Here is a 14,913-nt window from a genome sequence, read left to right on the forward strand (position 1 = left end):
AAACATGCTAAGAGGAAGGCACGCTTGGCAAATCCACACCGTGATCAACTTCCACCCGGGAACCAATGTCCCCACTGTGGAAGGATGTGTGTATCCAGAATTGGCCTCCACAGCACTTACGGACTCATTGTTAAAACTGTGTTTATGGAAGACAATCTTACTGGGTTACAAGTGATCGCCAAAGAAGAAGAAGAAGAAGAAGAAGAAGAAGAAGAAGAAGAAGAAGAAGAAGAGGAGGAGGAGGAGGAGGAAGAAGAGGAGGAGGAGGAGGAGCTGAGATCCCTTCATTGCAGGGGGGTCGACTAAATGACCCTTGAGGTCCCTCCCAACTCTGCAATTCTATGATTCTATGAATTTTTTATTTCCATTTAGTCTTTTGAATTTGTCATCCTATCATTTCTTTCCATCTTTGAGTATAGCTAGGGTCTCATTTTTCCTTCACCATAAAATAAAATGGAATAAGAGACAGCTTTTTTGACAACCTTTGCTCCTTCTCCCCTATATTAATATTTTTTTAAAAAATCATTTTCTTAATGCAGCCCTTTGAAGTTTCAGCTAGTTATTTTAAAAATCCCTTAACTGGAAATATTCAAATATGGGGGAAAAATTGTTTCCATCATAAAGGCAAGTTGTTTAACATGGTTGTCCTCAAGCTAGTCAATATATTTAGTTAACCCTGCTTGCTGCCAATTGATGAACATCATTTTTTTTTTAAAAAAAACATTTTTATTAATTTGAGGATCAAATAATACTGAGGCCATTGGGAATTGTGTCAGGCCTAAGTAATTTTTACATTTGGCTCATATTTTCCACAACACTGGGATAATACAACTTACCCTTTTGCCTGACTTCCTGTCTTTAGTTTCCTTCCACATAGAAGCCTTTGGATCTAAACACATCTGCTCCGAATCTTTTATATTTCCCTGTCCCATTTCTTGATACCAGTCCATTTTTTCAAACTAGCAATTTGTATGCAAATGCATTTTAAAACCTGGATTTAATTTTTGTACGAATACTCTACCAAATTTAAATGTGTGTGGGCTATAGGTCAGTGGTAAAGCACATGCTGTGCAACCGAAATGTTCCAAGGTCAATCTGTGGCATTTCCAGGTAGGCCATTGAGAAAGTGCTGCCTAGAATCCTGAAAGCAGCTGCCAGGTAGTATCAGTGATACTGGATAAAGTCGACTACTGTAGTATCAAGCAATTTCCTGCATTTCTAAATACGGTAGCCTGGATCCACAGAAGCTTCCTTCAGAGGAAATACCCGCATGCCTGTCTGGATCCAATCAATTATGTTAAGGAAGCTGCAAGAGTTTAGAACATTATTATTACTTTCCTGATTTATAAAATTTATTGATTTCCTTTTTTTTACTATGGTAATTCAAAGTGATATGCACTATAGTCAAAGGCAAACCTTGAAATGCACATAAAAAGTCAACCCCATTTTTTAAAGTTAGGATTAAAAACATTCCGCTCACTTGAGGCCACAGATAATTAAGAGCCAAAGACCTGGTGAAAAAGAAATGTTTTTGCCAAGCAATGATGTAAACATAACTTCCACTCATGAAAAGGGAACTGCTGGTGCTCTGGGATATCATATTTATGAGAGAAGTACTTTTGCTTTAAAATCACAGAATCGTTTAAAGTTTATTTGAATTAGTATGTAAATTTGAAAGCTTTCTCTCTTTTCGACACAACAAAAATCCCATTTTTTGTTCAGTTTCTGTCAATAACCACACTTCAAAAGCTGTGCCTAATATATAATTGGGGATCCTGCTGTGGTTCCAGAGATCATCCCTTTCCCCTGGTTAAATACAAATACTGCAGTATATAAATTCTCGTTTATTTTATATGTTCATGCTTCATGTGTATTTTGTTTGGATTGGAGAGAGAGGATTCTTACACTGCCATTATAGTGTAACAGTCACATTCCTTTCCCACTGCAACTTGCAAATGCTTAGATTAGTGATCTAAGTTGTTTATTTTCTTTATTTTATTTTATTGGCACAGCACCTAGAAAATAGACATAATAACTGCTAAGTTCCACTTTGTGGTTTGTACATTTCAAATATAAATGTGGAACGTAAATACAGGAACAACTCTAGTGTGCGTCTCCTGTACGATTAGATTGTAAATAGAAAACTATACGTAATAAATGCATATTTATATAACACAATATGTTTAGAATTTATATACATCTACCATGTATTTTTTGGGACGCAGGTGGCGCTGTGGGTTAAAGCCTCAGCGCCTAGGACTTGCCGATCGAAAGGTCGGCGGTTCGAATCCCTGCGGCGGGGTGCGCTCCCGCTGCTCGGTCCCAGCGCCTGCCAACCTAGCAGTTCGAAAGCACCTCCGGGTGCAAGTAGATAAATAGGGACCGCTTACCAGCGGGAAGGTAAACGGCGTTTCCGTGTGCGGCTCTGGTTCGCCAGATGCAGCTTTGTCACGCTGGCCACGTGACCCGGAAGTGTCTCCGGACAGCGCTGGCCCCTGGCCTCTTAAGTGAGATGGGCGCACAACCCCAGAGTCTGTCAAGACTGGCCCGTACGGGCAGGGGTACCTTTACCTTTACCTTTTACCATGTATTTTGCTTTGATATTAACTAGAAACATGCAGGTTATTCCTGCTCCTCCTGACTTCTAGATCTCCTTGCTCCATCTAACTGTCACCCCTTATCTATATCATGCTTCTTGTTTCTTGAACTCCTTCCCTCCCAACAGCACTTGGCCTATTCAATCTTCAGGGCACAGTGTGTAAGATGTTCACATATCTTTAATTTGCAGGCTCTTGATAATATCTACAAATGACTCCCATGACTGAATATATGTGCAAACATATTGTAGTTGAAAAATTGTGTGTATGAGCTATTCACATCACACATCTTTATATTTAAGATTTAAAATAGTATATTGACTTAATATACTAGTATATTAGTATATTGACTTAAGAGTATGAGCTGTGAGCCAAATTTCCCTGATTCAGATCTTCCATAGGTCACAGATTTCACTATTTCCAAGTGTCAATATCCTCTTGCATTGTAATGGGATAAATAAGGATGACACATCCTCACAAATCACCCTGTTAAGGGTTAGCAGCTGAAACATTATTATTATTATTATTTATTATTATTATTATTTATTTATTTAAGCCAACAAAGTGTATCATTCCAGTGTTGTTACTGAGAGAAAGAGAGATTTCATATTTGCAAAGTATTTCAATGTACATTAAAAACTCTAAATGCTATTTACAGTAATAACTTTATCAATGGGATTTACTCATCCTGTGTCTGGAAACAACATGATTTATGGGTCACCAATGAGAGATAATACAGTATCTTTAAATCAGTGGCAATGATTATATCTTAATAAGAGAGAGACAGAGAGAGATCTTTCTAAACATCAGTTAATGCACAGAGGAGAGGAATTGGTATTGCCTCTGCTGTCACCATCCTGATCTCCATGTGCTCATTGAGATGTCTGAGCAAAGCCTATGTGTATGCTGGTTATATATGTATGGGTGCTGTTCAGATAAACACATGGAGCCTGGGAGTGGGGACAGTGAGTATGATCTCTATCTCTCCCTCCATGTGCCACCAAGCCACTGCACAGGGCTGCTGTACCTTTCTTTTCCCAGGACTTTTTCAGATCTGTTTTTACTTTAATCCAGAACGTTATTGCTTCAGATTTGTTTTTACTTTAATCTAGAACATTATTGCTTAGGTTGCAGGTCAGAGTAACTCTACTTTCATTAAATGGGAGTTTGCATAATTTAATAGCCACAGGATTTCAGGTTTAGATAGGGAGGTGATTATCTTGGCTTTGAAATTGGCTGGCTGCAACCAGAGTCCACTAAGGTCCAGAGCCAGTTCTAGCACATTCTTTAGCTGTATTCAGCACTCCTAGCTGAAATAAGCCATTGGGGAGGAAGAGGCAAGACAAGAATTGCCCGGGGGTGTGGGGGGGGCGCTGAGAACAGTACTCTTTCTTTCTATGTTTTAAACAAGTAGATAGCTTCTCTAGTAAATGTAATTTTTTCAGGTTGTAACCTGCCCTTCCAAAGGACCACATAGTTCCTTACAGCAATAAAAACCACAAAAAGCAATACAAGAAATTATGAAAAAGCATAGCAGTGCATTAAAAACAACACGGCAGCACCTCCCCAAATTGAGCTTAAAATTATCTTTTTTGCTTCATGGGAAAAAGCTATACCTTGAGATTTAACTTGAACACATTTCTCTTTTTTATTTTTTTTTATACAAAATCACAAGTTATTGGGGAGGTTTGCCTACTGGCCAAAATGCTTTTCGAGAAAACAACAACAACAATAATGTGAAGTACTGTTACATTAAATTTCCTCATTTTTTTGCATCTCTCTATCTTGAACTGAAGCAGTAAATCTGTGGTTTGATAGTTTGTCCTGGGAAGAAATGTGTGTTGGCTTGTAAACTGGTTAGATTGTGTTTTGGTTTTTTTTTAAAGGCAGTGAATCTGTTTTCTTAGTTTAAAAGGAGTTAAAACTTTTGGTTAAAAATCCCTGGGGGTGCCTTTTGACTCTTCAGTAAAACAAAACCCACTCAGAAATAGCCTGGATCTTGTGGTTTGATGTGTTCTCCAAACATGGACAAAAGGAGTTCTCACTGCTATTAAATTTGAGAATCCTGTCCAACAGCATCCTTCCCTCAAATGCCTTTGAGGGGAAGGGATCACTGTGAAGGCTGTGGTATTCTTTCAGAAAACTTTTTATTGAGCTCAGAAAGCTCCTAGTACAGCTTCATGCATTTTCATCTACTATTGAACCCTCCAGTCTGAATTAGAAATCTCAGACTCTACTATGAAGACTAACAGTATAGGACTCTTCCACTGCAGTTTATGCTTCTTCTTTCATTTTTTTTTAAAGGTAAACATATTCAAGTTTCAGGTGGAATCACCCTTGGTCAATAGATTGATTATCCTGTGCCTCCTTAAAAATAATATCAAAAGCAACTGCTTTTGTTTTCATATATCTTTTCCCTTCATTTTACATGCGGCAGAATTAGAAATTGAGGAATTGGTAGAGCCTATTTTCTGTGGCATGTTTCCTTAGGTACTCTTGCACAAGTGGCACTTCCACAGGTGATGATTTCTGATTTTTACCGAGGATTGGGGGGCCCTCTAGTGGAATGGCACTGGATGTGGCACAAAAATCAAAGGCAGCATATTACAGGATATCACTGTGTGAATTGCTGGGAAAATAAAAGCCTTGAGTAGTGTTGCTACTAAAGTCAGCAAGAAGAACAGTCAGTGTGGTGAGGCAGAGCCACTCTTCTGGCACTGGAGTTGCTGCAGTTTACCAGGACTGGGTTGATGGCAAGGCACTGGCAGAGCCAGTCTGACATCCCCTCTTGTTCATCCACACAGCAGCAGTCTCCAGCTGAACAGCAGCAATGCTGGTGTCATGAGGGTGGATTTGCAGCTCTGCCCTATGACACCAACTGTTGATGGGAAGCGAGGAGCAGAAATTGAGTCTGAACATGGAAAAAGTAAACTGAAACACAAGCATGCAGAGAGAGTGCTGCAGGATGTATAGGAAAAATGGAAACATGGTAAAAAGACTTGTGGCAAAACAAAGTGGGAGAAAAGAAATTTGATGGCATGTGGAAACAGAGAAAAAGGAGTTTAGGTGGAGGCAAAAAGAGAAAGAGAAATGGAAGAATATACACTTTGAGCTTTACAGAAAGAAGAGAGAGAGGATTGTCTAACCGTGAAACCTGTGGTGGCCGTCCATGGATGCCAGTACCTCTTGTGGCTCCTGCAAACCAGCACCTCTGAAACCCAAGAGGCTGTTTGCTCTTCTTGCTTAACATGAGAACCTAAAAAGAGCCTGCTAGATCACACCAGTGGCCCATCTAGTCCAGCATCCTGTTTTCACAGTGGCCAACCAGATGCCTGTGGCAAACCCTCATGCACTCTCCCTTCCTGTGCCTTCCAGCAACTGGCATTCAGTAGCACTGCTGCCTCCAGCTGTGGAGGCAGAGCATAGCCACCATAGCTAGCAGCCATTGATAATCATTTCCCTCCCTCGTACTTATGGGACCGCCTCTGCAGGTATGTCCTGCAGAGGACTCTAAGGTCCATGCATAATAATAGCTGAAAGGTCCCAGGCCCTAAGGAAGCCAGATTATCCTCCACCAAGGCCAGGGCTTTTTCAGTGATGGCTCCTACCTGGTGGAATGCTCTGTCCCACGAGATTGGGGCCTTGCAGGACTTGATCTCCTTCCGCAGGGCCTGTAAGACAAAGCTATTCTACCTGGCCTTCAGTTTGAATTAGCCTGATCCTCTATTCCCTTTTCCCCTTTCCTCTTCTATGAAGAAACCCTTTCTGGGACCCCACATTTAAATTCTTCCCTGGTCTCCTTGCTGGCCCTAGTAGGACCAACTTGGCCAGTTAGCCCTGGTGATCATTTGATGTCTACTGACTGGGGTCCCCCCCCAAAAAAAAATGACCACTGAATTCTTGAATTTTATTAATATTGATGCTTCATTTTATGTTGTATTTTATGCTGTTTTATGTTGTTTTTAAGTTGCATTTTAATCAATGTTTTATATTTGCTGTTAGCCGCCCTGAGTCTGGTTTTTAAACCAGGAAGGGTGGGGTATGAATAAAAATTATTATGATTTTGATTATGATTAATTTGTCTATTCCTCTTTTAAAGCCCATCTAGGTTGGTGGTCATCACCGCCTCCTGTGGGAGCGAATCCCATAATTTAATTATGCACTGCTTCCACTCTTCCTTCTGTTCTGAACAGGAGAGAGATGCAAAGAGCTTGGCTCAACATTCCAATTACGCTTACTAATCCAAGGTTGAAGACCACTGTGTGGCACTGGTGGATGCAGAGGCGGGGGGGAGCGCACTGCCCCCGGCAGCACAATCCCGGCGGGGTGCCATCGCAGCTGTCCCCTGCCCGCCCTGGGAGCCGCGCCCCTACAGGCAGCACACCACGCCCCCAGGACACATGCCATGCCCCTATGGACAGCACAAGACACCTCTGGGACGCACCCCAGCACCGCCCCCACCTGCTCTCTGCCCCCCAGTGCCAGAGCATGAAGCTCTGCCACTACTGTGTGGTGGTCTGTAGAGAAAAGAGCATTCTATGGGGTTACAGGGGTGTTAACCAAATGAGTTAAAATGTAAGAAAATATCATTGTGTAGGTAACCTTTTGGTGTGGCCCTCTCCAGTTAATGTAAATGTCGTTCTCAAAGTCATGAGTTGAGGAGTCCTGTCTGAAAACATCAGGGCATTACAAAAGAATTGTGTGTGTCTCTGTTCCCTTCCTTGATGTAATCCTTATACCATTATTTGCTGGCAAACTGCTGCCGCTGCTGTTCCTAGTCTGACGGGGCAGGCAGGAAAATGTGCCACTACATATACATCAGGGCCCTAAGCCAGTAGTAACCCTGTCACCTTACCCCATTTGCTTAATCTCTGTTGAGAATTCAAGTCCTGAATCTTTATATCTCTATTGAATGGAATCTATCTCAACAAATGTTCCATTGGAATTAGATATTTATGCTCTACTGATTCTAGGCCAATATATTGAATTGTTAAGAAGCAAAGGCATAAATGTGAGCTCATGCTGAAACTGTGATAAATTATCAAACTGGCTTCATTTTTCTTTTCTTTTCTGTTTTTCTTTTCTTTTCCCTTTTAATAGGATAGTGTTTTCAGTTGCCACTGCTCTCTAGGGAGCCAAGATTGGAAAATACAAAGATGTAATGCTATTAACAGTTTGCAGGGGGCGGGGAGCAGATATGTGATACGGTATTTATTTAGAAAACAGGTCTACTTCTTTGGTTCAGGTCGTTGAGGGTTCAAATAATTTCAGGAGAGGAAACAATAATAACGGCGAAGGAGTTATTTTCAAGGGTAACATTGTGTGAAGAACGATTTGGGAGAAAATATCCAATTTTTGTAACCTTCAGCCTTGAAACATAATGACATTAAGAGGGAATGGAGAATCTGTAGTCGATTTTTAGTTGCAAGGTTCAAAGTATCAAACTACTCTGAAAGCAGACAGTAACAAAGTAATATAATTGAGAGTGAAAGTTCAGACTGCCTCACTGGTAAGTTTAGAATTCAATATTCCTCCAGAGAGTTAACCTAAATGAGTAATTTGTCTGCTTGTTGGTTTAACAGACGTTATCACAGGTAACTATTCTCATGAGAGTTGGCTACACTATCCTGACACTAACCTCCATTGGATTCCTTATAGAGCAAAGGTAAGTAATTGAGCATTTCATTTATGTATGTTTTATATTGCAAATGCAGCCTCTTGGGTTGGATTCAGAGTGTCACTTCAGTGAAAAGGAAGAGGATCCCTCTGGAAGGGAGGCAATTTTTGCCAGTTTTCCCTGTTCTCCTTATGGGAACTCTAGGGTCCCCAACCCTTTGGAGCAGCTTTTCAGGTTGAAAGAGAAGTCAGTGAAGATAATCTCCCTAGCCCTTTTCTCTAGGAGGAGTGTTCTATGGGTGGAAATCCACTTATAGAGACAGTGGGTCCAAGCCCTTGATTGCCAAAATTGTTTCTTACAATACAAAAATGTGACAATGGTGGAGGTTTAGAATTCCTTTACAAAATGTGTATTAGTGCAGCCTAGCCAGTGGGCGGCTTTCCAACTATTCTGGGACTCCCAACCAATCCCAGCCAGCATTAACAACACTCTACTCTCTTTGTTCACAGTTTAAACTTATTTTGCTTTCCGTGTATCTCATGACCTTGCTGTGGTTCAAAATGGTTGCCGTATTCAGAGCCAGGAAATAATTTCCCTGTATTGGCCAGTCTAGAAGTTTTGCCTTCCCCCTAGCAAAACGTAACGACTTTTGGTGGTTAAAGGCATAGGGTGGAATCCTAGTCTTTAAGCGTGGGGTGAAATGGTGCATCACCCAGTATTGATCCAGTGGTGTTTTCAGGGTATCCTGCTAAAGGGGTCTCGGTGGATGTCTTTGTCCTGAAGTCAAGCATGGGGCAGACAGTCCATAAGACTTCCAGCGGCGGCCTCAAGATGACCAGTTCAGTAGATTAGTTTCTTGGGGATGCCATAATCCTGGCACAACTTCCAGCAGGAGGCTAGAATGCATATGCACCAAATGCTTGAACTAAAATTCCACCTACATTTGTCATCAATAAAGTTGTGGCCATTTTTAATCCAGATTGTTGTTTGCCTGAGTTATTAATCATATATTATGACACTGACCCTGGTGGAGGGTGGCACTGTGACTGGGCCCACAACTGATGTTTTAGAGGGGTAATTATGATTCTTCTTTACTGCAAGGATACATGCCAATCAAACCCTGAGCTGGTGAACTAAAAATAGACCTTACTAATTTCAGTTCTTTATTTTTAGGCCTGAAGCTCCCTTCTTGGAATCTGTCCGCTGTTCCACTTTCCTTGCCCTGCACAAACTTGGTTACTTGAAAACTTACATTGCGTTTCTGTCAGTGACATATGAGGTAAGGCAACTTAATTTATCATATAGTGCATATATTTATTTTAAGAATAAACTATATATGTTTCTGGGCCTCAGAGGTTTGCAATATTTAAAAAGTGCTTGCAAGCATAACAGAGTGTAGTGAGCACCATGAACCAGATGCTATCCTATTTATTTTATTTTATATCCCACCTTTCTTCTGGTGCAGGGCCCAAGCCAGCTCACAGCATTATTTAAAGCAGCTACAACTAACAACACAATACATACAAAGGTTAAAAAAAAGGAATCCTATTAAAAACATCACTGAAAACACTTTAAACCATTTAAAAGCACACACATACAGGCACACAAAAGCACCAGACCCACCCTCTGAAGATACTACCACAACAGCCAGTTAGTAGCCAAATGCCTGTTGAGTGTGAGGGGGCAGGGAGCCTTTGCCTGATGACAAAGGGAGAGCAGAGAGAGACCTAGGCTGGCCTTCCATGAAAGAGAGTTCCACAGTTTGGGAGCAAACACTGAGAAGGCCCTCTCTTGTGTCCTCACCAAATGTGTCTAAAGGTGGCAGGATGGAGAGAAAGGCCTTGTCAGAATACAACAGTTGTATTTTACTCTGGCTTTAGCAGTAAGCACTCAAATGGTGTACAGATAACGCTACTTACGAGATCTGAATGCAATATGATAGAGTCATAATTGCTCATGGTACATGTTGATCTTTCTCAACCTGCTGATTGATTTGGCTGGTTTATATAATAACGCTTCGAAAATCCATTTGACCAGACATCATTTGCAAGACAGGAAAGGTGATTGTGTAGTTTGGACAGCAATAGTTCCATTGATTTTCATCTTCAAATATTAGTATCATCTGTATATCTACTATTCTATAGCTTTGCTCATCTCTATAGTAGGAAGGACTGTCATACCCTGGGTATTGGTTGGGATGTACAGCTGTGTTTTCCTGTCAAATGTAAGAACCGCAGGCCACTCCATAGCCATGCCTACCCCCATGCTGTATAAGATGTTGGAGGAAGGAAGTGATGGAAGGAAGCTCCCATGAAGCTTCGTGATAAAAAGCCTTGTCAGCACACCTAGATCTAAATAAATTCAAGTTGAGCTTGTAATATTAATTCTCTCTGTTATCTTTGCTAAAGAGAAAATCCAGCCATTGTGGACTAGTAAGATGGACTTTCTTGACAAGACAAGAGCCCTGGGGGTAATAATGCCCCTTGGAGAAAAGAAATCATAGTTGAACCTTACATTCAGTAGATTAAGTTAGTTTCCACTTAGGTGTGACAGAGTCATTACGGACTTTAGCCTTAGCTGGTGTGTGAGCTGGCTTCACCACCATCAACTAAAGATGATGATGTATGGTTCCAGATGCTCTGGCCAATTGACCGTAAAATTGCTCTGCATTTCTGGCAGGGCAGCCAAGTTAGAGCTTTTAAAATCTCCATGCCTGAAGCTCAGCGCCCACTGTTTGGAAGCTGCTCATTATTCTTCTCCTGCCCCCTGATCTGAGCAAAAGAGAAACTTCTGGAATCAATTAGAAATGTCTGCCCTTGATGAGATTTGCACGTGAGTTTGGAATTGCGAGGCTTTGATAGTGTCAGCCAACAGCTGCAGTTTCAGGTGGTAAAATCAAGAGAAGAATTTTTACAGGGCTTAATTACAATCAGTATATATTTATAACTAGTTGAGGGACACTAAAAAAAAGTGAAGTTCAAAACTGTCAAGCATATTGTTGAAGATGAGACTTCATTACTTCCATCACAGGAAAGTAAACAAAATGTTTGTTGGAAACTTGTGGTTGTGAGACTGTGTTGTGGCTGCAAGGAACTGGAAATGGTGTTTTCTGTAGTTCTTGCTGCAAAAGAAACATCTGGCAGTATTTATGTCATTCCTATTTGACAAGTTGAGGCAATAATAAGCGGTGATACGCATTTGTGTACAAGTGTAAAGTACAGTCTTTCTTAGATAAATATAATACAGTAATCCTAAAGTAACCCTTTCCCGTCCAAGGATCTATGTATTAAATGTATATATTTTAAACATGTTATATTTACAGGGTTGTATCCAACGCTGTCCATGCACTCCTTCTGCAGAACCCTTCATGCCCTCAAAATCTGCTCTGGAGGGTAGGGAACCTGCTGGAGCAGATTTTGCAGGGTCTGTTGGGGGCTGCAGGGGGAAGGACCAGAAAGGTGAAGTTCTGTTGCTTGGGTGGAAGTCCACTTGTGCAATATTGAATTTTGCCCACAGTAAATAACAATTCATGGAAACTGTTACTGTTGATCATCTTGATTATATTTACCTTTGTGCTTGCATTTACTCAAATAAAAAGGAAATTATAATTATATCTGTATTTTGTAAAATATGCAATCTTGACTTTGCTCAAGTGGTGCTTTCATGTCCTGAAAAATTGACACCCATGCTTCACGTAATTTTTTAACTAGTAGTAAAAATTCTGCAGATATGATCTGATTATCAGACCACAACTGCATTTATTAAGCAAGAGCTTATATATTTGCCCTGGTGGTTGCCTTCTATCTTAAATAGAATGGAACTAAATGTCTGTATAATTGTTTTAACGTCTATCCTACTCACCAGCTGAAAACAATTTTTTAAAAATAAAGTAAAATAAAAATAAAAATCACTGAAGCAAGCTAGTTAAGTTTCACTGAATGTCTATCTGAACAACAACTAGAAAAGTATGGTGCTCATTCAAGAAGGCTAGGACGGATGGTTTTTGTTGTGGGGGTCACTACAGAAAAGACAATGCTTCTCAACTGCAATTTTTCCATCTGTGGAGAAAAGGATTGGGTAGTTTTATCTGCAGCTTAAATTCACTGTACTTTTACAAATGACTGTACACCTGACTGTGGTGCACATTACAAATGACAGGCTTGGGAGGTTCCTACCCAAGGGTCTTATAATCTAAAATAGACACAGGTAAGCAACTGGGGGTTGTGTGTGAGAGAGAGGGGAGAGGGAGAGGAAGGTATGGGTAGTCCAGGGAATACTTGTTTTAATTGCATGTATTTTGCTTTGTACAATACGATATAGGGCATAGCTGTTTCTCACGTTCATGCCGAATAAAGGAGAATCCAGGATTCTTAACAGCTTGATTGTAGAAACTTCTGCACTAGCAGATATATAGGAAGTGGTGAAATAACTGCTGCACTATCATGATGTTAGTGTAAGGTTGATTTCCTATTTCACCCCTTCAAAATAGTATCCTAGGCTAATACTGGCAACAGCCATGATCACCCAGCATGATGTGGTTGTATCATGTGCCAGAGATCTTGATCCAGGGACAATTGCAATGAAATAGTACACTTTACTCTTGCCACCACTGTGGCAGCTTGTTAGAGGAGGGAGGTACTGGCCATTTGTATGCTCTAGTGCAGGCATGGCCAGACTTGGCCCTCTAGATGTTTTGGGACTACAGTTCCCATCATCATTGAACACTGGTCCTGTTAGCTAAGGATGATGGGAGTTGTAGTCCCAAAACATCTGGAGGGCCAAGTTTGGCCATGCCTGCTCTGGTGACAACAATGCAGGGGGTCAAAAATACATGACAGAGATCACAAGAGAATTTGTGATCCTAAAGGTATTTCCTTTGGTGTCTCAGTGAATACACTGTTCCAACTCTCTGTTTGCCCTCAACTATGTGTATCAGTGGGGCTGGGCTGAATGTTCCATCACATATTCCTATTAGCATTCCATCATTCTGACTTACACTTAGGCCCTGGAAAAAGATGCTCTGTAGGTCCAATTCCATTGTTTGCTTCTGATGTGGTAGAGTAGCAGGTTATTTTACCTCATCAGCTTCATATGGTGACTATTATGGGTGCTTCTCCGTGTGATGACAGGTAGAATCTATCATTTCAGTCCCCTTGTCTGTTATCATGATGTAGAAAGTACCACCTATCACCACAAAGGGATGCTTGGTTGAGAATATTCACACTTGCCTTGTGATGGCTTTACCCCATCAAATGTGAACTGGACCATAGAGGGTAGTTCTGGATCATAGAGGGTAGTGAAACAAACCTTAATCAGATCTCATGTGCTCATTACGATATGAGGTTTGTAATATTAAAATGTAAAATGTCATTGCTGAAGCACTGGGAACCTGAATAATAATTTTTGCTTAGTTTCATGACCCCTGCTTTTTTCCTCTTCTCTGCTTTAGAATGCTTTCCTGGAATATTGGTTCTAAGCTGTTTTTCTTTTAATTTTGGTTCCTTAAACTTTTTTATTTATTTAAAAATGATTATTTTACTAGCACTACTAAGTTGTTTTAATTCAGCATTCTAATAGTTTTGAGACCTCCAGACCATTTTATTTAAACAGAAAAATTTATTGCATCCCTCCTTTAAGTTGATCCCAAAGTATAAATTGTGGCATGCCTTCTTTATTTATGCAGACCCCATGAAATAGATAAGTTATGCCTGTTCATCCTATTACTTCTCGACTAAAAGATTCATCATTTGTGAGGCTTTCAAGAGCTATTAATAGCCTCCAGTGTGTGCTATTACTGCCATCAAGTGTAATTATATCATTTTGCACATATAACTTTTCACATACTGTAATTTCCCAGGTATGACATCTCCCTTACGATTTCATCTTATGTGTGGTATTCAACTCACACTATTAAAACAATCCAGACTTTAAGTATTTTTGCTCTGTAGTATGTGGGAGGGTGTACACATGTATTGGATAGGAAAAATAGAGCTTGTATTTTAAAATAGGGAAATCTGATTACTTTAATTCTGTTTGTCCCCAGCGCAAACATCCCACCTTAGTAATGAAGAACACAAAATTGTCAGTTGGGGGGGGGGAACCTCCTGAAAAACTAAAATTATTATCCAAAGACATTTTTCATCACTGTTAAGTCAGGCATGGAAAGAACATAAGAGTAGAAATGGACAACAAGGTAAATCATAATAAAGGAAATAAGTTTATCTTACTAACCAATCCCTTTAAAAATGCCTATTTTGTTTGCAACTTAGTTCTCTAAAAAAATCATAAATTCTCACTGCTTGCTAAAGCTAAAGCCTAAGGCTGAGGCTTTCACCACAAGAAGGAGTTGCTTTGAAACTTAAATATAAGAAAAGCCTAAAAGTAAAGGTAAAGGGACCCCTGACCATTAGGTCCAGTCGTGGCCGACTCTGGGGTTGCGGCGCTCATCTCACTTTATTGGCCAAGGGAGCCGGCATGCAGCTTCTGGGTCATGTGGTCAGCATGACTAAGCCGCTTCTGGTGAAACCAGAGCAGTGCACGGAAACACCGTTTACCTTCCCGCCAGAGCGGTACCAAGAAAAGCCTACTGAATCATAAAAGGTAAATGGACCCCTGACCATTAGATCCAGTCGTGACCGACTCTGGGGTTGCGGCACTCATCTTGCTTTATTGGCCGAGGGAGCTTCTGGGTCATATGGC

The 14,913-nt window shown here is 40.6% G+C and overlaps 1 protein-coding gene across 2 annotated transcripts in view; it reads left to right on the forward strand.

Annotated features, from left to right (window-relative positions):
- The window catches only part of AGMO (alkylglycerol monooxygenase), a 128,731-nt gene that overhangs the window by 68,927 nt on the left and 44,891 nt on the right, over positions 1–14,913 (forward strand). Inside the window, exons 11-13 of one of the 2 annotated variants that reach the window (XM_081883369.1) lie at positions 8,180–8,262; positions 9,388–9,493; positions 11,537–11,760. In XM_081883369.1, coding sequence (XP_081739495.1) covers positions 8,180–8,262; positions 9,388–9,493; positions 11,537–11,737 — 390 coding nt within the window. In that variant the 3' untranslated portion in view covers positions 11,738–11,760. Of the gene's footprint in view, positions 1–8,179; positions 8,263–9,387; positions 9,494–11,536; positions 11,761–14,913 lie in introns of those variants that run through there. The other variant, XM_081883370.1, reaches the window with a different exon arrangement.

Source organism: Podarcis melisellensis (genome assembly GCF_964234715.1).
Source record: "Podarcis melisellensis genome assembly, chromosome: 12".
NCBI lineage: Eukaryota > Metazoa > Chordata > Lepidosauria > Squamata > Lacertidae > Podarcis > Podarcis melisellensis.